A 27,243-nucleotide genomic window follows, 5' to 3' on the forward strand; every position below is an offset into this window, starting at 1 on the left:
CCACAGTGTTTGTAGAACATTTATTACTATTAATCGGTGATGTGATAAGACAGTGTTCAAGTGGCTTGAAAGTTGTTCACAATCACAGCAAAGCTTACTCCAGCCTAGCATATACAGGGCAAAGTAGAAACCAGGGGGATGTGTTCAGGTATGTGTCAGTATGTATAAAAGTGATGCCGAGCATTTATATAGCTTGAAAAAATAGAGGGCCAACTAATGCCATTTACTTCACTCAACTCTCACTTTGCTCTATGAAAGGTATCTTAAATTTCCCTAAGACTTCCGATGACTAGGCAGTGATATGGAAGGAAAGGGAACTGCTGTCGAGTTTGTAGCACTTCTAATTGGAAGGAAGCAATGGGGAAGCAAAAAAAAAAAAGGCTTTAACAAGCACTCCAGAAGGAACATTCATGCTTTAGATCATGACTTTATGTGACACTTTGTGAAGGGAGAAACATACCTGGTAATTTACCATCCTACTTAGTTTGGGGCATTGAAAATAATTTAGTAGCTACATGATTATGACCACTAAAACTTCACCTCAGGAGTCGAATGTTCCTTGGCCTTAAAAATTATGTGCTCAAGATCAGGAAAGTCTTTGTTCCTTGTCCCACTTATTCAGAATACTTAATTTTATTGTAAAATAGCATCATTCTAAGTTAGTCCTCTAAAGCATCAATTCCTTTCGTTTTAATGTATGTTGTATCCAAATAAGGTTCTTTGGTACAAATTTGGCTGCTTAAATTTTCAATAAACTTTCTTTCATTTGATGTGTGATGTGTAGATTTCCTTTCTTTTTACATATACTGAAATACTATTCAAGTCTTTGGTTTCGTCCAACCAGGTTTCACAGAATTTAAGTTTCCTTTTTCAAGTATAGTAGTAAATGTATTTTGTCAGATTGTTGGATATACATGAATATAGACATATCATTTTTATATATGCACATAATTATGAGACTGACTTTAAAACTTTAAAATGTCCAGAAGTGTTACTTTTTCTACATCTTTCTAATTTGTATTTATGTCCCTTAATTTATCATTTGATTAACCAAAGTTCCCTTTAAAAAAAAAATTGGGTAGGCCTGAATGAAGCAGCTTAGCAAAACAGTAATACTGACAAGACATCATCTAACACCATTAGCTAACATGGACATGAGAGGCAGTGACCATCTACAGTATGTGAAATGCCACAAGAAGTCATCAGCAAGGGAGGACAATTATGTCAGTCCAATTTCTTCAAGAACACTACGTGGGGTTTCAGCTTCCTGTGGAGGAAAAATGTGAGACTCTGGTAAGCAGATATAGGGAGAGTTTTAAGAAATGAAAAGCTCACATGAAGGGCATGCTCATTTCAGAGAATGAAGGAGGCAATTCTACTAGTGACAGCCAGTGGTTTTCAAAGATTGATGCCTAAAACATTGAAGAATGTTTTCAGTATTTACTAAATACCTAATTTCTGAGCTAGGCACCATTGCAATCAAGCCCATTATAAACTGACTAGCAATGTATGAAATTATATACAGAAAATATTAAAATTCAAAATGTCTCCCAAATAAAAAGCCCCTCTTCACAATTTCTAGTGAGTCATCTAGCACTTTGAATAAGTTTTGCCTTGTCACACATTATCTAGAGAAATGTCTAGGTTTTCTTAACTGTCTACTGCAAATGGTTTAGAAACAGCCACCTTTCTAGCCTTCCCTTGGACAACCACTGGCACTGGTGGAGGTGACATACAGAAGAAACACTATGAAACAAAAAGCCTTTTTCATCTTAGTGTAAGAATGAATATTGTTTTTAAATGTCAAATCTAAAAAAGGTATGTTCAAATTTTCCAAACTGGCCAATTTTGTACACTACAAAAATAGAAAGGGACATAGGTCAGTGATTAACTATTACTAGCAATTTTATAATTAAAAGGCAACATTGTTCCTTTAATAGATGAAAACAATGTAAGATTTTGTCATCCAATAATAAACTTACTTTTGCATCCTAATCAGGAGACAGCACAAAACAAGGAAAAGGAAAAGTATATTACATCAGAGTTGTTAGAATGTTAGGTTGAATGGTAGGAAATGCACTACATAGTGTAATCTTAAATGACTTAAAATCTGTGCTTTCCATATTTGGAAAACAAAAATAGTACTTACCTTCATGTGTTGAGATTGAGTTTAAGGCTCAATGCCTGAGTTAAAGAAAGTGCTTCTAAGTATATTAGCTGATAGTCACACAACTGAAATCTAAATGAAGGGATTTAGCATTTAGTACTAAATACTATAGCTAAAAAAGTTCATAGAATGCCTGTTAGTATGTTTGTCTAGTAATGAGAAATGGGTGAAAATCAGCTTTAGTGAAAGGACATTTTTCCAAAAGGTAGTATAATCTATGAAGTAAACTTGCTCCTGCCCCCAACTGAACTTCAATGTGATCAGGTAACAGATCTAAGATGGAGGAGAAAAGAAAAAGGTAAACATTGCCACAAGAATGTAATCGCCTAACTAGGAATGTGGGGAAGTGTATGGCATCAAAAAGTCCATTTTTGGTTTTTGATGGCAAGGAGTACAAAAACAATAATAGGCCTGCTAAAAATTGAGGCAAAAGGCCTATGAACCATCCAATATAAAATTTCTTTGGATCTAATTTAACAAATTATAAGAAGGCATTTATTCCCCTCCGATCATTAGGAAAAGTTGAGGCAGGCCCAAAACAAAATGAAGTACTTTCCATTTTGTTTGGTGTGGAACTGATCTGCTAGGAATACACGCAAGCATTAGAGATGAAATGGACACAGGTGGGTATGAGGTTGATAAATGAGCGCTCTGTATGGGATTCTGGTTCGTCTGTTTTCATGATAGTTTCTTAAGGCAGTGGAATAGTGATGCCAATCTCTTAGGCTTAAAAATGTTTGGCTTTAACAAATACATGGAGAGTGACATCTGAATTTCTAAACTTATTTCATACCGTAGGCTCAGAAATGGTTAAAATGGTGAATTCTGATATTTTATTTTTAAACTACAACTTGAAACATTACTTGGAAAAATGAAAATATAAAATGTTATTTTATCAAAAAGGATGGAGAAGAAAAAAGTCATTCACATCAAAGTACATGTGAATTTAAAATTAAGTCATTTTAAAACTTCATGCAATCTTTAATATGTTAAAGGATCCTTACACTGAATTTTATAAAGTTTATATTCTCAGCCCATCTAGATAAAAATGGCCCATAACTATTCCCTGGGTAATTAGATTTCTCCAGGGTGCTCACTGCCTTATGTCTGAAGAGAATAATGTTGCTTTCTGAATATGCATTATTTAAAATATATGTCCTTTCTAAAAGACCTAATTTACACATTTTATTTTATTCCTTTAAGACTAGATAAGCTGAATGTTTGTATAAACTGTTAATAATACAAAATGTAATTTTTACAAGTTTCCACTGAAATTGTAGCTCAAAATTATTTAGGGAAATGATTAAAATAGAATGGCTGTTACCAGGGCCTGCCTTCAGTGAGAGAGAAATGGGAAGTGGTTGGCTGATGAGTTATGTAATTTCAGTTCTGCAAAATGAAAAAGTTCTGGAGATCTGTTTGTACAATATGAATATACTTATCACTAGTGTAGGCTCAGAAATGGTTAAAATAGTGAATTCTATGTTATTTTTTTAAAAATCACAATTTTAAAATTACCTGGAAAAATGAAAATATAAAATGTTATTTTATCAAAAAGTATGGAGTAGAAAAAAGTCATTCACATCAGACAAAGTACATGCAATACTTTATTTTAGACATGCAGATAAAGCTATTCAGAATCTGCTAATTTAAAGCAAGCAGCTGTATTACAGATACCCCACCCCCAAAAGCGCAACATTTTGTTACAGCTCAGCACACAGCATCCAAAACAAACAGGCATGAGACAATGCATATTTATGCAACATTAAAATCAGATGAACAACATGTAGGGTGGGAGGATGGGAAAAATGGAAATGAAAGACCAATGTTTTATGATGCTTCAGATGGTAATGGAGATAGTTCATCTATACAGCTGCCTAATAACTACATTTCCTATAACGTTTTCACAGATCCTTTAGTGGGAAACTGGTTTGGGTAGTTTTTGGCATATTTAATTTTTGTCTTTTGAGACAAGGACCCTCTAGGTTGATAGTAATTCATCTGCCTGTTATTGCCTCAGCCTCCCAAATGCTAGGATGACAGGTATACACACACTACCATGTCTATGAAGTTATTGTTTAATGATAATTTACTTAGGCTTTAAACTCTAAACAGTGAGTTACCTGGTAGTTTTTATAATAAAATATGCTAAGTGTTATTAAAATTTTTTAATATTTCAAAAATATACAACCATAGTTAACACAGCACTGAGTGTTTAAAAGACTTAATATATTAATTAGGAAGCCATTAACTAATAAAATAAAAATATTTGGATATTGAAAATGAATATAAGAATTTTTGTATCATATAAGTAGGCTCAGTGTTACTGCTTCAAAAGAGTTGTTACTGAGCAACAGACATTTCAGGAGACTGTGACACAGCTTTCCGACAGTTCTTAAAGGGACTGTTTGACACTGAATAAATGTGGTTCAACATATATTGGCACTACAAAATTTCTTGAAAATTCAATGTTTTATCCTTAGGCCTTATATAATTGTAACTGATCTTTTCTTTCTTTTATTGCTTCAACATACACTTTCATGTGATAGTCAAACATATTAGCTCATACAAACTGTAAGATAATCTTAGTGTTAAATAAAGCTTGGTTTTCTTCAACAATGGACTAAATACTGTGGTGCTGCTAATTTTGCCTGAGTTCTTAACTGTATTTTCTTTGGTAAACATTTGTGATTGCCCAACCTTTCTGTTATACTCTTGTAAAATTAATCACAGATGGTTTACTAATGAAAACTTGTATGTGTTTAGGATATTAAAATATTCACAAGTCATATTTTGTCAAGAAGAAACAGTGGTAGACAGAAATAAACTACATATCAATATCATACAGAATGAAAATGGAATTAGGAATGTGCACAGAAAAAATACAATCACAAAGGTACTAGCTCTAAGATGCTTTTTATCTTTTTACAGGAGAATTAGTCACCAAGCTGAGGACATTTTCTTTCATAAGTATATCAGTTCTCTATTTCCTCTGAAATTCTGCATAGTCGATGAGCAGTCATTTAGTACACAGGGACATTAAAATATTCATGGCGTGGCTACAAAAGAAATGCATATATTCTTATATACAGTATACAAGCTGATGGAGACACAATCATATTTTGAGATTGTTTAGTTCACAGTAAAGTTATCTAAAGCATCAAGTTTGCTTTTGCTCTTTGGTTTTTGGTTGAACATTTATGTTCTTAAAAACTGCCCAGTTCAAAATTAGCTTTTTTCAAGTTCACACTATGTAACAGTAAACAAAATGATCTACATTCTACAGAATCCTAAAGCACTGTATTTACTACTAATCTGAAGAGATTGCCAGTTTAAGTCAATGCTAGTTAGTGGCAAGTTCAGTTAGAATACTCCCTTTTCACCACTGAGTTACATTCATTAGGGTCCTATTACAATAAGGAGAGATCCCAGAGAAAAGCTCCCCCAAGAGCAAGTTAAAACTAGTCACTATATGGCATTTTTAAGTATCAAGGAAAGCTTTTAATTGTTGACTTAGCTAAAAAAATGTGACTTTGAGGCTACAGATTAATTTTTAAGTCCTCAAAATTATTCTAAGGAATCTCCCAAATCTGTTAAATGTCTGTGCCTACAAATATATCTAATAAAATATTAGGTGTTCTCATACCAAAAAGTGACAAATAACCCAGATTGATTTTAAAGTTGGAACTATAAAAGCTGCCCCTTTACCATTTAGAATAGAATAAAACAAACAAGTAACGTAATATTAGTAACAAATGCCCAGTGCTTCATTTCCTTATAGAAGTTCTCATTCTCACAGGGAAAGTCTAATTCTGTACTAACAGCATTAATGATTTACTGTATTTAAAAACACTTTGACTCTCAGCAGTAAATCAGTAATCCCAATTATGGGTTATTATAGGGAAAATTTTCCTACAAAGCATCAATTTAATGAAATAATAGGGGCTATCCATTGGAATTTATTATGCAATTAACTTTCCAAATAATGCCAAAATACAAATAATAAGCTTGACAAAATTATAATTAAAACTGAATTCATATAGCCAACTACATTTTGATGTATGTCTGTACTCCAGCTCGTATTCTAGTATGCTTTCTTATACACAATCAAACTCTTGCTGTGATACATAGTCTCTGTGTTCTGGAGAGAGAACAAGAAAAGTTTAAATCTCAAATAACCTTATACTTCAATACCAGTTCTTTGCTTTTATGTTACAGTTTTTTAAACTTTCTGATTTCTCAACTTTAATATATCATAAGAAAAGCAACCAATGAAAAGGTTTATACACATTGAAGGAGAAGGGTGGTTTTCCAACAGGGCTGAATATATTAAATAATAAAATAAAATTTAATAAAATAGTTTAATAAAATAAAAACTATAATAAAATACAGTCATTCCTTCCTAGAGAAAACTTACAAGGACAAAAGTTCTATATAAGCAATTTTGAAATATGGCCACCTCAGGCATTGCCGTCACTTTTTAAGTAACAGGTTTTTGGTTGTTTTTTTAAATTACCCTTTGGAAAGCAAAATGGTTGATAATAAGTCAAACTAATCTTTAAAGCCAAAGGTTCATATTACTGTTCTTAAACAAGAAATTAGTACCCATCGATTGTCAATAATATTCTTAATAGGAAGAAACCTCTCTTCATTGGAAAAGCAACAAAAAATTGCCTTTAAAATGTGCAAAAATAAGTGAAGGTATATACAGTACATCTTTTAGGTGCTTTAGGATACTAGGAGATGTCCATCAGACTTAACATCTGAAGAAGTTCTGCTACAGATAATGACTGCTATAGCCTTAATGACTACTTAACATTTAAAGCTGGGTTTTAAAGTAAAAGATTTAACTGTGTCTGTAATCAACATTTTTTCTCTTCATATGCAAAAGATATATAGTAAATTCAACATAAACTTAAGTATTCTGAACCTTCATACTACCAGTACATTTTTTGAGTAAAAAAAATGTAAGAACTAGGGAGGTAATAGTAAAAGCTTATCACAGCATACAAGAGACCCGCATAGCTAGGTCTATAGGTCTATTATTTTGCTCTTCCTTTGGAAATATATATATATATATGATATACCATCAAACTGAACTTATGAATATACTAAAATTTTGGTGATTTAAATTAAGTAGGAATAAAGGCTAGAATAGTACTGAGAAACATGTAATCTAGTTGCATTATATAAGCATAAACCACTAATTTTCCTTAGTGCAGATTCTTTGCCAAGATCAATTTTTCTGAATAAGAATTAGAAATGCATTATTTTCAAGCTGAAATGGGCCATCACTTTTGGGCAATCCCTTTGTCCAGACTAATTTTTCTTTATTAAATCTGTTGCCAAGTCCCATACTTTGCTTGTTATCTCTTCTTCTCCCCAGGCCCCAATAGTTCTCCTCTAGATGATATTTTTCAAGCCCAAGAAAATAAGAACTTTCTCAATTTTGCTCACTTAGCTCATGAGGAAAAGAGATCTCCAGCTTTACTCCATGAATACCTTATAACAAAGGGAATGTTTTCTTGCCTAAAACCAGGGCTTTATACTCTGCCCCTACCCCCCTTTCAATCTAGCATACTTTTCCCTTTATTCCTAATGGCCGTCACTCTTTGCATGAGCTCCTTCCCAATACATAAGCTTTTTCAACTTTCCTCTGCACTGAGAATAATTTCATTCTCAAACTATAAGAAAGACTAGATGTAGTGTGGCATGATAAGATGTCAAACATAGCAGACAAGAATCAATTTCGATCTGTTTTCAAAACCATCTGTCTTAAAAAAAAAAAAAGACAAACCTTACTACCATGAAATTTCCTAGTTATTCACCATGCTAAGCTTATGACAGGGATCATCCGTAAAACTAACAAGAGAGTTTAAAGACTCTTAAACTAGCAATTGCATCGGCTTAACTACTGTTGAACTGAGAGATGCTTAAGTAAGCTAATGGTGTTAGATATTCAGGATTGAACTGTGACACTGACTGTACCATGGGGAACAACTGAGCTTTGGATTCACTGGCACCTAGAAGATTATTCAACAGAATCCCAGAGGAAATGGTTTCTATTTAGTGAAAAGCAAATATAAGGAAGTGTGATTTCAAGTTTATCACCTTACTGCAATGTTTAAAGGAGTTTCTGCTCATACTTCTTGTGTTATAAAATAGTAGTTTTTATCTCATGTTTTATAACACGATGCTCCTTTTATATTTGACCCTAACTGAATTCTGTGGCAAAGCATGCAAACTTCTTATGCTCAACATTTTATTTAAGTCTTTCTATTCTTTGAGTTAGAAGCTCCAAAGGGCCACACAATAGAGTAAATTCACTAAGATCTATTTTGAACAATAAATTTTAAAAATAGAACTGAGAACAGTTCATAAGGCACCTTTTAGGGCTCATGATGTAGTCCTGCTTTATGAACATTTGTAAATTAATAACCTCTACTGATTTTCTTTGGAATTATATTTCTATTATTTTAATTATATATAGGCATGTGTCTCTGCATGTAAGTATGTACATGAGTGCAAGTGCCCGCAAAGGCCAGAGATGTCAGATTACCCTGGAGCTGGAGTTACATACATTACATACTGATGTGTGTATTGGGGACTGAACACAGGCCTCTGGATGAATAGCAAGTGCTCTTAAGCATCGAGTCAGCTCTCCAGGCCCCTACTGATTTTCTCTAACATTAAGTTACTAATGAGTAGCACAAGCTTTATGGCTGCTCCAGATGGTTAGTGTATAAAATGGACAAAAGCTCAAAGTGTTTTACTCTGTCTGCTGAACCTTTATTTTAGCAAATTCTGCTCAGGTTTTTACCATCTGTGATAACACAATGTGAACCCTCATTCAACAGCAGCATTCTTCTACCAAAAACTTCATAATACTAACTACATGCTCATTTTTCTCTTTAGAACAATGGAGTGAGGAGCTTTATAGAGTCAATATCCTGCTCCTTGATCATTTGTCATTTCATATGTCTTGAGTATCTTTCCATATCATTACACAGAAACTTAGTCTTATTTATTTTACAGTTATGTTAGCAACTGCAGGTCTAATTGTACTGTAATTTTCTTCACTAATGGACATTTGGGTAAATTCCAATGGCTAAATATTATGCTGAGCCTATGTCTTGGTGCATATACATATGTATACATATACATTTCTCAGTTGGATACAATTCTTAGATGTGCAACTAATGTGACAAAAAGTATAGTACACATTTGATCATAAAATAGACACCACAAAACCATCCCATACTATTAAAAAGATGTAACAGTTTATAAATGAAAATGAAATTTTAGTTCAAGGTGTTAAATCAAGTCAGGGTTTCTTAACTTGAATACAACTGTTACAATAAATTGTTTTTTAAAAGGGCTAGTTGGTATTTTATTTTGTATTCCCTTAGTAAAGACTTTTTTGTTTTTTCATCCTTGACTTAGTCAGATCCCCTGCTCTTTCCTCCCAGTCTACTCATCTATTTCTATTATTTTTGCCTTAAAAATAAGTGGAATAACTTTTATTATATCTTAAAAATGCTACTCTAAAAGCTGTTAATTATAAGATACGAAGGACAAATTACTTTCTCTGGCATCTAATTATACTTTTAAAATAAAACAACAGAAAAATTAGCTTAGACTAAAATATTTTAAGTTTATTCTAGTATAGATGTATTTGCCTTCAAATACCCTAAATTTAATCAGTTTTCTAAACATATGATTTCTTAGAACCAGAATTGCAAACAAACTGTTCAAGATTAACAGTGTGAGGCATAACAAAAAGTTTGTAACAAAAGGAAGTCTGTATATGTAAATTCTGGCCACTTTATTCTTCCTTTAAGAAATGATCACATCTAAAAGTGGATGAGGAAATCGGCAGAAAATTCAATAGTGTTCTGCCTGCCTGCAGGGTAGATTCAATCTTGTTTCCACATAAAAACCCAATTACCTTAATAGAAGTGAACAGATCTAGTTGTTGTTGAGGAAATTAGATTATTCAGTGACATCCCATAAGCTTTTTTGTGGGCCAGGTTCTAAAGGCACCCGTAGATTATCTCCCCAGTTGCTAGTTACCAGGCAAAGGTAGTTTATATGAATCACAAGGATGGTTTTTGAAATAGCCATTTATGTTTTCTTTAACATACATTCTTTTCACATTTTTAAAGTTTTTTTTTCCTACTCCTTTCCAGTTCTGATTTTCAACCATTATTTATATTGAATACTACATATACTATTAAAAAGATGTAACAGCTTATAAATGAAAATGAAATTTTAGTTCAAGGTGTTAAATTAAGTCAGGGTTTCTTAACTTGAATACAACTGACTTTCGGGGCTGGATAATTCTTTGGTGGGTGTGTCCTGGACAGAATAAGGTATTTAGCAGTGTCCTTGGTCTTTACCTAGTAGATGCCAGTCACAATGCACTTCAACAACCAGGAATTTGTCTGGGCATGCATAGCCTAAAGTACCCTGAATGTGCACGACTGCCCCACCTCATTCCTAGGAGAATGTATGAGTTTATCAAATTGGCTCTACTTGGTGGATAAGATTATATTCTAGTGTGTTGGCCTGTATTTACTAATTTTTCTACTATGGGGATTAATTTTTAAGCATAGTGGTAACAAAACAAATTATAATGTCAGTATAACATCAAACCTAAAATTTTCATCAAGTACTGTTTAATGAAAAAAACTGACAATTTGGAATATGCTCTTAGCAGGTCCTAAACCTGGGATCATGAAATCAATTATTAAGATTAGCACTTAAAAAAACATAGAATAGAAAAACTGAGAGAACAAAGCCAGAAATGGGAATATTATTCAATAATTTTTGTTTTGTACTTGGTATGCCCTATGATATAAAATTGCATTTACTACTATGGGTTCTAGTGAAAAAAATCATTTCAAGATCAAATTTACAATAATTTGATATTTAAATTATTTTGGATTTTAATGACTAGAAAAAGCCAAGTGGAGCTAAGAATACAGGTCTGTGATAGAGGGCTTGCCTAGCACAAGTGCTACCCTGAGTTCTATCCCCAGGCACTGTAAAAACAAACAAGAAACAAAGAGCTCAGAGTAGCCAGAGCTGTTCACCATGAGTTAGAAAAGAAACAACAAATAAAGGAAAACACTGACTAAAACTATATAGAATAAAAATGATTACAATTTGAAAACCAGACGCCAATGACACTAGTCATATTGCATGGCACTAAAAGTAAAGCTAGAGATTTATTATGTCTTGTGTATCTGCCCGCTTCTAGATTGTCTGTTTTAAGCATCAATAAAACCTCATTTTTCCAGAATCTGTTCTAGCAGACCTACATTTAAATCCTCTTGCAGTAATAACTATAGCCTTAACTTTTAACCCAATTAAAGAAAGAGTTTAGGCTTAAGAGTTATAACATGAATGAATGGTAATTAGAAAATAATTACAGGGGGTTTGTCTTCTTAAAGCAAATCAGAAAAATATTTATAACAAAATGTGTTTTGCTGTTAAATGATATTGTATATATTTGAAAAGAATCTATGCTTTTAAAACAATTAAAATATCTGTGTATCTCACTAACATGCCTAAATATTCTTAATTAGGAAGGTTTAATTTTTTGAAAAACTTAAATCTTCATGTTATAAAATACTTCAAGAAATACTTATTTGCCTAATGTTAATTATAAAAACCTCATTTCTTTAAAGAAATCAGTTTTCTCTCAAAATTCTTACCTTTCCATTTTTATGCAGTCCCACAGATTGATTACTTTCACAAAGACATAGCAGACTATTAAGATATTTCATGCAGGCCTCAGCACTAAAACAAATCAATTTTAACAGGAGTAATTCTCCATAGACTAGTGCTTTCTAGACGAGTCAGACACACATCTGCAAATCCAGTGAATCTGTTCATAAAGTGGACCATCTTCAAGTAGAAGCAAATTCATGAGTATAGTGCTTGCTTTTGGCACTTCACTTCTTTTCCATTTCATGGATTACTTTAGTGAGAAACAATACCAACAGCAAACAAAGCTCAAAAGAAAAAAAATCCCCACAAATTTTAAAATGATGCTGTTAGTATAAGAAAAAAAGGTCAACACATCTCAAAGCGCTGATCAACACCATCATGCATCTACCTATAGGGTTATAACAAGCCCAACGCCTAATATTTAATTATTTGATCTTCACAGATCAAGCAAGGACTTGAAATCATCTCACGTGCAACAGTCTCTGCATAGTGCCATTTTATCCATGCCACAAAAAATGGTAATAGTTACCAATAAATAAGTTGGGGGTCAAAGGAACTAAAGTCTTAGACTGCTCTTTATCATAAGATATCCTCAGACAAACCTCCCCATTCTTCATTCTGGCTCTACAAAATTAAGGAGCAGAGAAAAACTGGTAAGTGCTGACTTCACAGGGGAATTATCAATATATGTGGTTATAAAATAAGTTCAGCTGCATCATTATAACTCACCTTAGCACCCAAAAACTAGCTATGTGGGGAGGGAAATATAACTTTATTAATCTCAGCATGTCATAGCTTAATTTAAAAATCAACTTTAGTACCAGTGGTATTTTGATATGACATGTTTTAAATTCTAACAGTCAAATACTAAAAATTGGATAATGGGCCAATATCTGGGCTTTCCCTCCCAAAGCTAATAATGAATTCATGCAACCAAAAGAACTAAACACAGAATTGGTCTACAAATGTCAAATATGAAAAATATACTATTAAACCACAATGTTTATTAATATTTTTAGTTATTATTCAGATATACATTTGTTTTGTTTTTATTACTGATTGCAGCATAACAGAAGAAAATCTACTTTAAACACTGACATCTGCCCTGCTTGCCCATAAAATGCAAGACTACCTAAATTTCATATTTATATAAATTGGGCAAAAGCAAAATTTTAATTTTCTGAATAGAATTAAGAATAAGAATATATATTTCACAAATTTTATAAAAATATATAAAATCAAAATTATTCTAACTTTTATAGACTATTAAGCCAACATATAAAGTTCACTGTTAATTCAAAATTATATTTAGTGCTTTAAATACTCCAAATAAAGATTTGACACTAAATAGAAAAGTTATAATACATGAAAAATTACATTTAGATTAGGTTTCTAGTACTTTTACTGCAAATTTTAGGATACATTTAGCTATAATTAAACAATTGTAGAAACAAAATCACCTGAGGACACTGATGAAGTAACTACTATATTTCAAATTATAAGATCTAGAAAGTTATTATAGACCTAGGTATTTTAACAAATCTTAACAAGGAGACTTCTGAGAAAATACTGTCTATAAGTCTACATATTCAATAAAGGGTTCAAACTACTGATAATGACAATAGTGAATATCCTCAGGCCTAAGTAAAAATAGCACACACTGCTATAATAATGCTTTGTACCCCCTTCACTAAAATACACACTATGCCATTGTTGTCTTATAAAGCATAGAGCAATCTCCAAGTAGCACTTAGAAAGTAACTCAGGAACAAGAAGAGATCAGTGCCCTAAGCTTTACTCTCTAGGAACACATTAAAAACAAAACTTGAGCTTTAATGGCTTTAAAAATGTCTTAAAAACAACAACAAAGAATTAACCAGAAAATGGTGAAAAAGAGAAGAAATACTAAGTTCTAACACAAGAGATTATAATTCTATAATAATTAAACATTATTAAGACGACTCAAATATGAATAATTTCTAATTCCTAATGCTGGGGCCTATCTTTTGGTTAGTTTTATTTTTCATGTTTTGGCAGGGCCTCAGGTTGATCAGGCTTCCTTCAGAACTTACTTTGTACCCCAGACCTTGAACTCCTGATTTTTCGGTCTCCACAAGTGCTAAAAATCACAGGCACATATTATCATATCTGGTTTATGCTGAGTAGAGGATTGAACTTAGGGCTTCATGCAAGCTAAGCAAACACTCTTCCAATTGAGCTACATTACATCCCCAGTTTGACCTAATTGCCTTTTTTGATACTGTTTTTTTCTCCTAACTTTGATTAGTAAACAACAAAAAAGAGATGCTAACTTTAAAACCAATATTATAACAGTAGAATGTACTCTTGGAGTCAGCATACCTGATGTTAAAATTACAAACCTCCAAAATAACATGTTTGTAATCAATTAATAAGCCACCATGGCAAACTGCTCATTTGACTACCAAACAGCAGACAGCATGAGGGCTGTCACTGAAACACTACAGTTTTCCACTCACCAACCATTATTCTGATAACTACAACACCATTAAACACACAGTTCACTGCCTCACGTTTAATAGCTGTACACTCTGGATGATATCAACACAACTTGACGCAGGCCCTCCAGCTGACTGACTGATAGAGGAGTCACTAGGTCTTCCCTCCACCACAGAGACCAAAAGTAAAGAAATTTTAACAGAGAACAAGTTATTCTCCTCCCCTTAGTCATTCCTTTAAAGCTCGCCATTTCAGGAATGCTAGAAAAAAAATTTAATTTAAAGTCTGTTTTACAATTAAAGCCATAATAAGTATGTAATAAAAGGTTAAAATAAACTAAGAATACAAATCTACTTTCGACACTTTAGTAAATGAACCTATGGGACACAAATATTCATTTATGTTGTATATGTGTATGTACACACACACAAGATTATATATATATGTATATATATATATATGTATGTATATATATACCGTAATGAAAATACCTATTTTTTCTTTACTAACCCATTTTCATGCTAAACTTTCTTTATTGTAACAACCACAATTAGTTCTAACCCATCATTTAATTTGGTACCTAAGCATCAAGCACATGAATTAGCTCAGGATGTTGAAGGCAATTAGAAGAGAAAGGGGGTTGCTATATTCTGGGATATGGAAGTTAAGATAGGAATATAATAGTTTTGACAGAACATGGTTAGTTATTTCAAACGAACAAAGAGAAGTACAAATTTATCTTAAGTTAATTTTGTTAACACAAAGCCAGAGGGTTCTATAAAAAGCATAATTAGAAAACACTAACATTTGCTTGGCTACATTTGCACTTAATGGACATGAAATGAAAACATGAACCAATTTGGAAAGGAAATGCCATAATCTCACAGTCAACTCCTAATTATCCACACTAATGAAAAAGGTGGGGGGATTTTAAGTAATTCAAAACAAAGGATGAGGAGTTCTCCAATGTTGTTATTTTTGGCCAATTGTTCCCCCTTTTAATATATACATTTATTTACTATTTATTCATTTACTTATTTTAATTCGAGTAGTCTGTTGTCTAAATCAGCCTGACTTGCAGGCCATCTCCACAGAGAACCATCCATCCATAGATAACTGAGTTGATGTGACTGACACATATTCCAGTCAAACTGTACATGAACACTACACCAAGCATGCTTTGAAGTAATTTCTGAAACTTGTAGAAATGATGACTGAGATTTTCCTAGCAAAAGCAAAACATGCTAGTTTTCTTTTCAGGAGCCTAAGTAGCTTACCTCCTGCAGGAGATCAGCCTGTTCAATTGCTTTAAGGACATTTTTCTTGGATGTTTCCTGAACTTCTCCTCCCAAAAGAAATTCATCCAAAATGAAATAGGCCTTCTCAAAATTAAAGATGATATCAAGTTCACACACCTGAAAAGCAAAAGCAAAATGAGGCAAAACAAAGCCTGTTAAAACTTAAGCTAAAGATGCTTATTCACTACTAGGTAATGAATAAAATCTGATCAGATTGAATTGATCTTAATTCTTTTCAAAATGGAAATCTTGCTGATTAAGCACCATTGATTTAAATAAGCTTTAATTTTCAAATCTCAAGTACTTGACAACACAATGCCTACAAGTTAAATCTGGTTCTGCACACTCCCTATGTAGTCAACCCAATAATTTTCCAATCATAGAAACCAATCTTTAAGTACGTATTTCTTGAGTAATGTGATTAAGCTGCTAATGATTCTGAAAGCTATACTTCACACTTCCAGAATGCTAATGTCAGCAATAGGACTTTTCTATTTCACTAGTGTTCGTGTGTGTGTGTGTGTGTTTGGTGTACAAGTGTGCAAATGGGTGTTGTTTCTTGGGAGTCATTTACTTGCTTTTTAGAGACAGGGTCTCTCACTGGGACCTAGGCCTCACAGACTAGGCAAGGCTGGCTGGTCTGTGAGCTCCAGAGATCTACCTGTCTCCATCCTCCTGGAAATAAAAGTCAAAGTTAGGGACTGAAGAGATGGCTCAGCAGTTAAACGCACTGTCTCCTCTCTTCCAGAAGGTCAAGGTCCAATTCCTGGCACCTATAACTCACAAGCACCTGTATCTCTACTTCAAGGAGATTTGATACTTTCTTTTGGCCTCTGTAGACACCAAGAGTGCAAGTGATACATAGACGGGCATGTAGGCAAAATACCCACACACAAAATTTAAAAAGCAGCAGCAGTAGGAGCCAGCATTGGCTTTTTATGTGTGCATACTAGGGTTAAATTCAGATTCTCATGCTTGTGTGGTAAGCATTTCACCAACTAAGCTATCTATTCAGCCCCTCAATTTTACTATTTTAAAACTTATTCTCACTATTATAATTAAATGAGTAGATCTGCAGGGGCAGAGATTCTGAAAGTTGACTAGATGCACTGACAAGAAATAAGAGTCAGTGCAGGGTGGCAGTGGCACACACCTTTAATCCTAGCACTCAGGAGGCAGAGGCAGGTGCATCCCTATGATTTCAAGGCCAGCCTGGTCTACAGAGTGAGTTCTAAGATACCCAAGACTATACAGTGAAACCCTGTCTTGAAAAACCAACCAATCAACTGTAGCACGATTAATAAAAACCCAGAAGGTAAAAACCCTGAAGGTCAGAAAAACAAAGCATCCAGCCACTGGCTCTTAACCTCTGCGTCAGTCTGAAATGGTGATACTGCCTCCAGGAATCTCAGAATGAGACTGTGTGTGAGAGCTGTCTCCTCCCATCTTATATTCCTCTCTAGGACTGGGATTAAAGGTGTGTACCACTATCGCCTGGTTTCTATGGCAAACTAGTGTGGCTACTGGGATGAAAGGTGTGTGTCACTACTGCCTGGTCTGTAAGGCTGACCAGTGGGGTTGTTTTACTCTCTGATCTTCAGGCAAGCTTTATTTATTATTTATTAAAATACAAATGAAATATCCAACCAACGATAACCAACCAACTAAATAAATAAATAGCCAGTCCTGCCTCTCCTCACAGTTAGAATCCCCAAATAATAATCTTATCAGAGACAAGATAAAAACTAATCTACTACTACTCACGCTGCCAAAATACTTGTCAAGTAATTCCACGTAACGATGGATAATTTCCAGGGTAATCAGTTCATTGTCCTGATCCTCAATAGCACAGCAAAAATATAAACTGGCATATCTGTAATGAAATGGAATCACAGAAAAAATGTTACCCCTATAATCATGTTTTCTAAATATACTTTCCATGTCCTGTTGTACTAGTCCTCATGCTTATTATAATTACATTTATTCTTCTTTTAAAATAAATTTGTTTTCTCCTAGATTACAAAAGTAATAAATGTACAAGAGAAATTTTGGAAAACACAAGCAAAAAGAGAAGAGAAAAAGGAATAAGTCAATTATGTCTCTTAGAAGGAGTAATTGATCTTGCTCTTCTTTTCAGGTTGCTTTCTGAGCATCTAAAAATATAATTGAGCCAGTTTTTCTTTAGTTTACTTAATTAGAACTAAATATACAGTGTGATTGATTCAAACTACAAGCAAATGGCGAGAAAACAAGCTGTCAATTATATTCCAACTGACGGGCTTATTGAAGATATTGTCATTGTTTTAGAATATGTCATTGAAGAATAATGTATACACAGAAATCTCAAATCTGCAAGCCTGTGGTCTTTCAGAGTAGACATTTCAATGTGTTCCCTCATCCCCATTAAAAAAAAAAAAAACAGGAAAGACAAAACAGGGCACCATCTCTAACTTGAGCAAAGAACTTCCTCTTGTTCCCAGCATAGCCTTGATTTGTTTATGTATTTAAAAAGCAAGATTATTCCAACTCTCCACCCTCCCTAATCCATGCTCTTCAACAACATCTCATCTCCAGAGTGGCACAAATGATATAGGACAACGGTTCTTAACCTTCTTAATGCTGCGACCCTTTAATACAGTTCCTCTTGTTGTGGTGACATAAAATTACTTTCATTGCTACTTCATAACTGTAACTTTGCTGCTGTTGTTAATTGTAATGTAAATATTTTTGGAGGTAGAGTGTTGCCAAAGGGGTTGTGACCCACAGGTTGAGAAACACTGATATAGGAAATTCTCTGAATTATAAAAACTAAAGATGAAAGGAACATATTTAAAAATGACAGACCAAAAGACAGATACAAGTTATTTCTATGAACTGAACAGAATAACAAATAATCCTATTACAGAGATAATTAATAGTAAATGTGAAGTAACATTCTTTATTGCAAACGTCTCCCATGCTACTGTTAGGTATCCAGTATGTATCTCCTTGTTTTTTTTTTTTTTTTATCCACAATACTGCCTCTTTGTTTACAAGTAAGCAATATTTAAATATCAACTAAATAGTTAAAGGTCTTAAAGTATACTAACCATGAATTTAAAATTGAGCAGGACTGATATATCTAGGTACCAATCAAAAATACTTTGTTTGTTTCTTGAGACAGGGTTTCTCAGGAGCTATGGAGCCAGTCCTGGAACTAGCTCTGTAGACCAAGCTGGCCTCGAACTCACAGAGATTCACCTTCCTCTGCCTCCCAGCGGATTAAAGGCGTGCACCACCACCGCCTGGCCAAAAATACTTTTAAAAGAAAAAAAACTGAACTCCTCCAATAGTATTTCATTTGAGTTTTTTCTTTTTCATTCTAGAAATCAAATCCAATATCATTCACTGGCAGCTTCAGTCCTCTAAATGTTTACTTCGCTAAGAATGAGGAAAAGGCATCAACTTAAAGAACTACTTCTTCCAGGTGAATAGACAACTATTAGCATGATAAGAACACCTCTTCAGAAAGCTGGTGAAGTACAATAGCAAGTACCACAGAGAGACTCACTATCCGTGAGGTGCTAAACGTTAGTGAAGGCTTTTGCATATTTTACCATCTTAATCTCATAACATTCCTACCAAGATATCATTATTACTTGCATTTATAGGAGAACCAGGCTTGAGTAACTGGATGAGAACAGAAATTTGACCCTGGAGCCCAAATTTTCAATTAAAAACCACAGCTGTGAAGTGTATTAAAATAATCCTGCACCTGGCTAAAATTAAAATATGCTCAATATTAAGAGCTTTGAGAAAGGGAAAGAGATAAAAAATGCCATACAGATTTAGTAAAAGATTACTAAGAAAACCTGAAGAGTACTCCCTATTTTTAGGACCACACGGTGCTTTAAAATTCAATATGAGCTCATGTTGTTCTCTTAGTAAAATTAATAATAGACTAGTAAGAAGAGAGGTATGTTTAGTTATTTTTAGCACCATGGATTAGGGCTTACTCTAATTACTGGCACTCAGGACATCTGAAAGTGCCTATTCTTACATTCAAAACACATGACTTCTCTGCAGTCAGCTAAATATCAGCTGACTGTGCATGAATGTAGCTAAACTATTCTCAATACCCACTGGTATGTCGTTAAAATTTCTTTTGTTAGTAAAGAAAATCAATAAGTACCCTTCAACAAATTCTCAAGCTGGTAACATGGGGATGCATTTTAAAATTAATTTTAAAAGACCTAAATTCAATTGCCTCTACTATAAAATGTTGCACCAACTAAGCATATAATGTTCTGTCTCTAGTGGATATTCGGGAGCATTTATTTTAAAGATGAGGAAACAAAGGCAAAAAAAATCAAAATATTCAAAGTCACAAAACTAGGTAATGGCACATGGGAACATATTGTAAGTCTTCAGATTTTTCAGCTTGTCTTCTCAACTACATTACCCTTGTACCTCCACCACTTCCTCCCACAAAGGGGAAATATGTATGCCAAATGTTCAGGAATGAAGAATGTGGACAGGACAAATGAACAAAGACGATATAAAAAACACATGCTAAAAGAAACATTGAAAATGCTAGAGCAGAATTTATTAGGAACTCAGTAGAAGTTCTATGCCTTAAAAGGTCTTATCTCTTCCAGCCGGAGCAGGGAAAACACATCACCTGATAATAACAAAATACATGGTTAAGTTTGAAGTAGATGATGTTTTCAGTATAAAATAGGAGGGGCCTACAGAAAAACATTTTACATTTTGTATATGAAACATCCCAATAAAATTATTTTTTCTTTTTGTTAAATCCAAATTTTATTTGAAAAAAAAATCCCTTTGATTTAAATATCAGATCAGGTTGGAGTTCTCTCTTGTAATTTCAGAAAAAGGTGGGGAGATCTACAGGAAGAGGCTGAGTGGCAAGTGTATGAGCTCCAACCTGATGTTTCCTTTCCTCTGAATGGCCCGCCCATTCATGGGCTCTGTTCTCTTGCTAGGATTTTCTTCCTCCACACGGGGGACTCCTTTCACTATCTAGAAATAAGCTTAAACTTCTCGCACCTTTTACAAACCCTATCCAGGATTCCAGAATCCAGGTCTATGGGCAGTTATCACCTCTTCTGTCCTTGGCAAAGCTCTCCCAAATATTCTATCCATGCAGTTTCAATTTCTCTACCTTTCCACCTTCACCTCATTACATTAAAAATCCTGTCTCTACTTCACTGACAATGTTCTGGCAACAGGCAATGCATAAAATGCTCACTAGAAGATTCTAAAAAGCTCTTCACTTTTACTGTACTTCACGCAACAGCCGGCATTAGTCTTCTTAGTCTCAAATCTCTCTGCTCCTGACTACTGACCTAATACCACTCCTTTGCTTCTCATTTCGATCTGTGGGCCCCCTCTTTAGCCCTTCCACCTGCACCAGAATGCTGGTGATTTAATACATAAAGTCTAATTTTCACCCTCAAGTTTCATGGCTATGCCTACCACATCCCATCAGAGAGCCAAGTGAACAAATATGGCCATGTCAACTTGCCCCCAAATTAACTAAATTCTCTAGCTTACCTTTCTTCCCATAAGCCAAACTCTAGAAGTGGAGGTGATACCACTCCCTCTTTCTTTGGCTGCTCTTGGCTCTCTGCTTCTTGGGGTGACCAAATTTTCTCAAACTTCCCTAGGTAACAAGTCTCCCTTCCAGCCTCTCAGCTCAGGATCCAATTATCATGTAGTTCTCCACTGATCCTGCAGGTGCCAGTCTCAGCTCCTTTCACTCCCCCAGCCAGGGTTTCACAGCAATATTCTGAGAAATGCAAATCTAACCTTATTTCTTTCCACACCTGTTTCAAACCATTGCCCCCACACTTAAACTTTAAGTTGTAGCCCCATGTCCATCATTAGTATGTGACCTATTTACAAATTCTCATCTTTTATAAACTGAAATTTGAACAGTAACCGTGCTTTGTAAATCGAAGACCCATCTCTAGTGCAGACAGCAGAGGCCAATTGAGCCAGGGTACAGGGTTCTTATTTCTGATCCGCAAAAGCAATTGGATTTCTACTTGTTTTAGAAAAGATTCTGTCCCGGGGCTATATATATATATATATATATATATATATATATATATATATATATAGTGTGTGTGTGTGTGTGTGTAGATTGTTCTAAGGCATTTCCCAGTTCTCAAATGCTGTGATTTTTCTCAACAAGTACCAATCCAAACATTGAATAAAAAATCCACCCAAACTGATGAAATTCAGATAAGCCTAAAGTATTTAAGATGATTTTTCTATACTATAAATCTAATTTCTTCCCCTGGCACCTCCTCCACCACAAAATACATCCATACTTGGAATGTAGTGACAGAAAACAGAAGAAAACATGATTTCTCTTCACCTTCATGGCATTCCATACTGTTCTCTGCACACACCATCAAGACAGTGTTTTATATGCAGAAATGCTTTTATTTTAAATGCAGGAAATGGGGAAGAAATAAATGTTCCCTCAAAAAACATTCTGTAAAATAAAGATGAATGCCAAATGTCAATTATTTGATAAATAAATTTTTATGGATTTGTTGGGAGAAAGGATCATCATACTATTGTCTATGCATGCCTGAATTTATCAAATTACTTAAAAATTTAAAATAGTGACCCTATTAACCCTGTAATGAAATGAATCCACTGACTATTTTCTAAAATGATGACCAAGCATGAATAATTATTTTTCTTTAATTATATAATTAATTTAAAAATGATTCCCTTGCTGCTAGCTGTTCAGTCTAAGGCAAGCAATCAAAACAGCCATTTTGGGAAGTTTTCCTTTAAACTTATTTCATTTAAATATTTGTTAATCCTTGTTTATCAGCAGAAAAGTCTAAAATGTCCTCATCGGAAATAATGCTAGCATTTGATTTCCCCTTTCTGATAAATTTTAAAAAATGATACCTTTTATAAACAATTTTCAGATCTCTCCACTCCAGGAAGCTGCACATCTTAGGTTTCCGAGCTAAAACGGTTTGAACAAGTTCTCTTGTGATCTTTTTCTTCTCTTTGTCTGAGAGTGGGACATACCATTTCTGCAGCCGTAGCTTTCCCTGACGACTAAAAAGCAACATAAACTGCATCTGTTAAGATAAATAAAATCAAGATTACATACAATTACCTAGGATAAACTGTTAAGATCACATGGCTTGCAGAGCTGCTTTGGGGATACAGTTAAACACCCTGCCAAATGATTAGTAAGCCATCAACATTTCTACGCAGGTTCTAACAACAGAAAATTCTTTTGGAAAGGTCTTCTTACAATGATAGTAGGTAAGTGTGGAAGAGAGCGTGTGGCAATAAGAATAGGTGGTAAGCTCAAGTGAAATTTTTGAAGAACAAGAACTCTGATAATTTAAGAAACAATTTTCTCCCTTGTTACACATTCCACATTCTCTGTGCATCAAAAGACAACTGTAGACACCAGGTAGTTGCTTTAGGGACATTTATTTCTAGGAAAGAGGAAACCTACTGTTTTTCACCCTGAGGCCATTGTAGTTTCAGGCTGAATTTCTTGCAGACAGACTACTCATCAGTTAAAGCACTCCCCTCAATTTATGCTAGCATATTTTAAGCAAAACAGAATGCTAATCACAAACAACACAATTTTCTTAACAAAAGCCTGATTTTTATGTTTGCATTTCACTTTTATAAAATCCATCTATCACAAATAAACACTCAAGAACTGAGTTAATGTACATGAAAGAAAATGCAAGTCTGAAAAGCTTGACCAAAAGTTACTCATATTGAGACAGGGCATAGAATACTTAAATTAAAAAAAAAGAAAAGAAAATTTTGAGACATTTCACAGAATACTTATTTTAAAACAAAAAAAAAACACATTTGAATGTATGATGGATTCTAGTGTGTTTTTATACTGAAGCCAATTTGTATGGATTTACTTAGCATTTGCATGACTGTTGGTCAGGCTAGTTTTCTAAAGCAGGTATTTTATAATTCAATGGATAAAAGCAAGCTGTATTGTAAAGCTAATTTGAAGGTAAAATTCAGGTAGGTGTTCTCTTTTAACCCTTTTAAGTTCCTTTAACAGCGACAGTGCAAGTGAGACCCCAAGGCAGGTTCTTAATATTCACTACACCACCTTAAATTTGAACATCGGGAAGAGGAATTTACGTAACTAATATAAAATCAAACTGGCTCTAAATTTCAACAGGAAATTCATCTCGCAATATCCCAAAAAGGCATCAAGAAAACATCCGGAAATTTATGGCGTAGCCATTTAACTTTAGTAAAGTTAAAATTGGCTATTACCCACACACAACACGCCATATAATTCATTGCTAGCCAAGTGCCGCCCATATAAGTTCTGAAGACAGCGGCATTCGAAGAGGACAAGTAAAGCATCAACTGGACATTCAACGCAAACCGTTACTACAACTTGGGGAAGGAAACAAATGGGTTTTCTTAAATCTTGGTGACCAGGAGAGGGTTTGCTAACGACAGGAGTGTGCTCCAGGCTATCTGTAGCAGGGTCCAGTATCCGCCCTACCACTTTGTAGGACGAAGAAACCACGCATTTTCCTTAAAACAAATGATGTGCTAACATGGGACGAAAGCCCTGGCACAAGTATTCCTTTTCCCTCGCTTTGATTTTGCCGCAAATCTCGGGACAAAAATTTCTTCAGATTAGTATTAAAACAAAAACAAAACAAAAAGCAACAATGGGCTCAGCCTTGGAATGGGCTCCGGTCCAGCATCCCTGGGGTCCCGCAGTCTTGGACGCCTCCCCTCCTCCCGGGACCACACTCCATCACTGCCCAAAGCCAGGAGAGGTGACCGGCAAGGAGCGGAGCAGAGACAATGGCATCCGCTGGCCCGCCAGGGGCGCCAAGTCCTCGGTCGCTGCCACCCCCGGCCCCTCCCCAAAATGCCCCGCCAAACTTGAGGCGATCGGCGAACCACAGGTGCCTCGGGGTCCCCGCGGAACCCAGGACCAGCCCCAGCATCACTGGCGCGCCGCAGAGTGAAGAGCGGGGCGCCACCGCCGCCAGAAGTGAGTTTTGGGGCGCGGCGCCCCGGGAGGACTCGGGGTGGGGTCGTCGGGGCGCTCACGGGGCGGCGGGGGGCGCACCCGACCATCTCTCCCTCTTTCCATCCCTGCCACCTCAGCGGATCCCCTCGACACTTACGGCAGCCGCGGGCCGCGGACGCGGCGGAGCCTGGCCGGCTGCGGAGACCGAGGCAGCGGCGGCTGCTGAGGGGAAGCCCCCGTCTCCGTGCTGTTGTAGGGAAGCCGTGGTGCCGCCGGGAGGGGACCCGTCTGGCGGAGGGCAGGCTCAGGCTGCGAGGGTAGGGCGAGCCAACAGTCCCCGCCCCGGAGGCTGGACGGAGGAGGAGCCCGGGCTGCGGCGAGCGGAGAGGCGGGCCGGAGGACGAGCGCCAAGTTGCCGAGGGGGCGCCAACCGCCTCGAGTATCCTAGCAGTTGCCGGCGAGAGCGAGAAAGTCGATTGGTCAAATGGCCGCGGGGAGGCGTGGCGAGGGCCGGAAGTCTGGCCACGTGACCCGGAAGAGGCCTCGGCTGGGGAGGGGGGGGCGCCTGCGTATTTCTCCCCGTGCCGCCGGGACACAGCCCGCGCGACTGTCCTGGCTCCTTTAGTGGCGGGAGGATGGGGTTCCGCGGCGCCCTTAGCTGACCCCGTGGTGCAGGCTAAGGATGGTCCGCACTGCAAAGAGCTGACTTAGAGCTCCAGTGACTCTCCGGGTTCCCAGAGGGTTGGGCGGGGAGGTGTGACAGTCGGTGCTGATGGTGGGAGGAAGGACGGGAGGGCTGCAACTCTGGGGAAAACAAGTCAGCGCTTTCGTGGTGCCCGCGTTTGCAGGGAGGCCCCTCCTTTCCAATGCACTGTTCCAGCCCTAGCTAGCCCAGACACTTCTCACCCCAAGCTTTGCAAGAGCCGCTCTGCGGGGCTTGCTTCACCCAGCAGTGCGGCGGACTGGAGGAGTTGCGGTCCGCTCTCTGCTGCAAAAGCCCAGATGGCGCTTAGTCCTCCAGATCCCGCTTCTCATGGTCTCGCCCCCCACCTCACCCCCGACCGGGTTCCAGTTTAGCCTTGCAGACGACTCGCTCTTCTTGGCATGTCCTTCCTCTAAAGTCACATCTCTGAAGCCTCACCCTAAAGCCCCGGAACAACGAATCCCTCTTTTACCCACATGCTTCTGTTTAGCGCATCTTGGATTTTATTCGTTTAAGAACCTAGTTCCCTGCCTGGTCTTTAACACTACTGATAAATGTGAGTTGCCTAATCAAATTATGAAATGATGATAGACTTGTTAAAAGCTGAAATGTTGACTTAGTTCTGGGCATATAATGGATGTCCATGTTTTATTTGAATGACAGAATGGATGAATCATCTAGTTCAACTCATCTTTTATAGATAGGGGGAGTGGAGACCCATAGGATTAGGTGACCTTGCTTGGACAGCCGTGGATTTCCTATGTCAAATACTCTTCAGTACTTCAGTCACCTCTATTCCTACAAAGGAAGCCAAAAGAGCATTTGTTGGGCCATGCCTTCCTTTGCAGAGGTTACTAATCATGAATTTTGAATTAACCAATGTAAGAAAAAGATGCTACGTTTTAAACAAAGTTGTATTTACTCAATTAAAAAAATCCCCTATTAGAGATTAATGTTCATGTTTATGCCTTACAGTGCTAATGTAATATATATGATAGGAATTTGAGGTCATTTTATGATGCTTTTGTTTAGCAAAATAACACTAGAATACCTTCCCCTTTCAGCAATAATATGCTGCTTGGAAAGGTTCCTACTGACGTGTGTGTGATTGATATATACTGGAATATGAAAGTGGTTAACAGAAAGTGGAATTGGCTTTTGGTAGGTCTTTGGGCCCCCTGCCCAAATTTCTCTTGTTTCCTGTCCAAACATGCCCCTGAAATGCCAATGTCTTTTTTTTCTCCCTTAATACAGGAAACAGATGTCATTAGGCAGTTTAAAGACAGCACTAATACTACACAATGAAAACCTACCCTCTGATTCAAGACACTGCCTTTTCTTTTTGTATACAGAACACCTATGTCCTCAAGGTTCCTGAGCTAGCCAGTTCCCAAGTCTAATCTCATTGGATATGTTACTAATGTTGGTTTGTACCTCTGGAAATGATGGGAGACTTGCTAATGACATATTGGCAGTCTCATCTGTGTTTCTAGCCAAAAAAGGAAAAAAAGAAAAAAGGTGGGGAGGGCTGGGGGTAGAGAAGGAATTATGGGAAAATAATTAGCAGCTGAAAGCAGCTATTACATAATCTTGGCTGCTTATTAATTTAGCAGAAGGAATGGCTTATTAAATTCTAATAGCAATAGCAAAACTGCAAACAACCTACAATTAACAGAGCAGGGCCCATTATTTTGTTAATATGTTCTCTTCCTTTGGCAAGTATATGAGAACAAAATTTATAGAAGCAGATGGTCTTTTTCAGTAGATTATAGATGGTTTATTCCCCAGCCTTAGTACTAAGTGCTAATCGTGCATTCACTGTGGAAAGACAAAAAGA

The 27,243-nt window shown here is 36.1% G+C and overlaps 1 protein-coding gene across 4 annotated transcripts; it reads right to left on the reverse strand.

The window, feature by feature from the left end:
* Positions 1-5: 5 nt before the first annotated feature.
* On the reverse strand, positions 6-25,036 carry Ap1s2 (adaptor related protein complex 1 subunit sigma 2). 4 transcript variants are annotated; one of them, XR_009056512.1, is made up of 6 exons: positions 24,861-25,034; positions 22,615-22,793; positions 17,443-17,551; positions 15,658-15,795; positions 12,432-12,526; positions 6-1,267 (listed from the first exon to the last, which is right to left on the reverse strand). XR_009056512.1 is itself a non-coding variant. In XM_057760565.1 (5 exons), exons 2-5 carry the CDS (start codon positions 22,791-22,793, stop codon positions 1,220-1,222), a joined length of 474 nt encoding a protein of 157 aa, XP_057616548.1. In that variant the 5' UTR covers positions 24,861-25,033; the 3' UTR covers positions 6-1,219. The 4 variants fall into 4 exon arrangements, 3 of the variants coding, with proteins under 3 accessions (XP_057616548.1, XP_057616549.1, XP_057616547.1); XM_057760565.1 differs by lacking the exon at positions 12,432-12,526 and having other exon boundaries at positions 24,861-25,033; XM_057760566.1 differs by lacking the exons at positions 6-1,267; positions 12,432-12,526 and adding an exon at positions 3,761-5,226 and having other exon boundaries at positions 24,861-25,035.
* Between the last annotated feature and the right edge of the window lie 2,207 nt (positions 25,037-27,243).

The sequence above is a fragment of the Chionomys nivalis genome, chromosome X (assembly GCF_950005125.1).
Source record: "Chionomys nivalis chromosome X, mChiNiv1.1, whole genome shotgun sequence".
Taxonomy (NCBI): Eukaryota; Metazoa; Chordata; class Mammalia; order Rodentia; family Cricetidae; genus Chionomys; species Chionomys nivalis.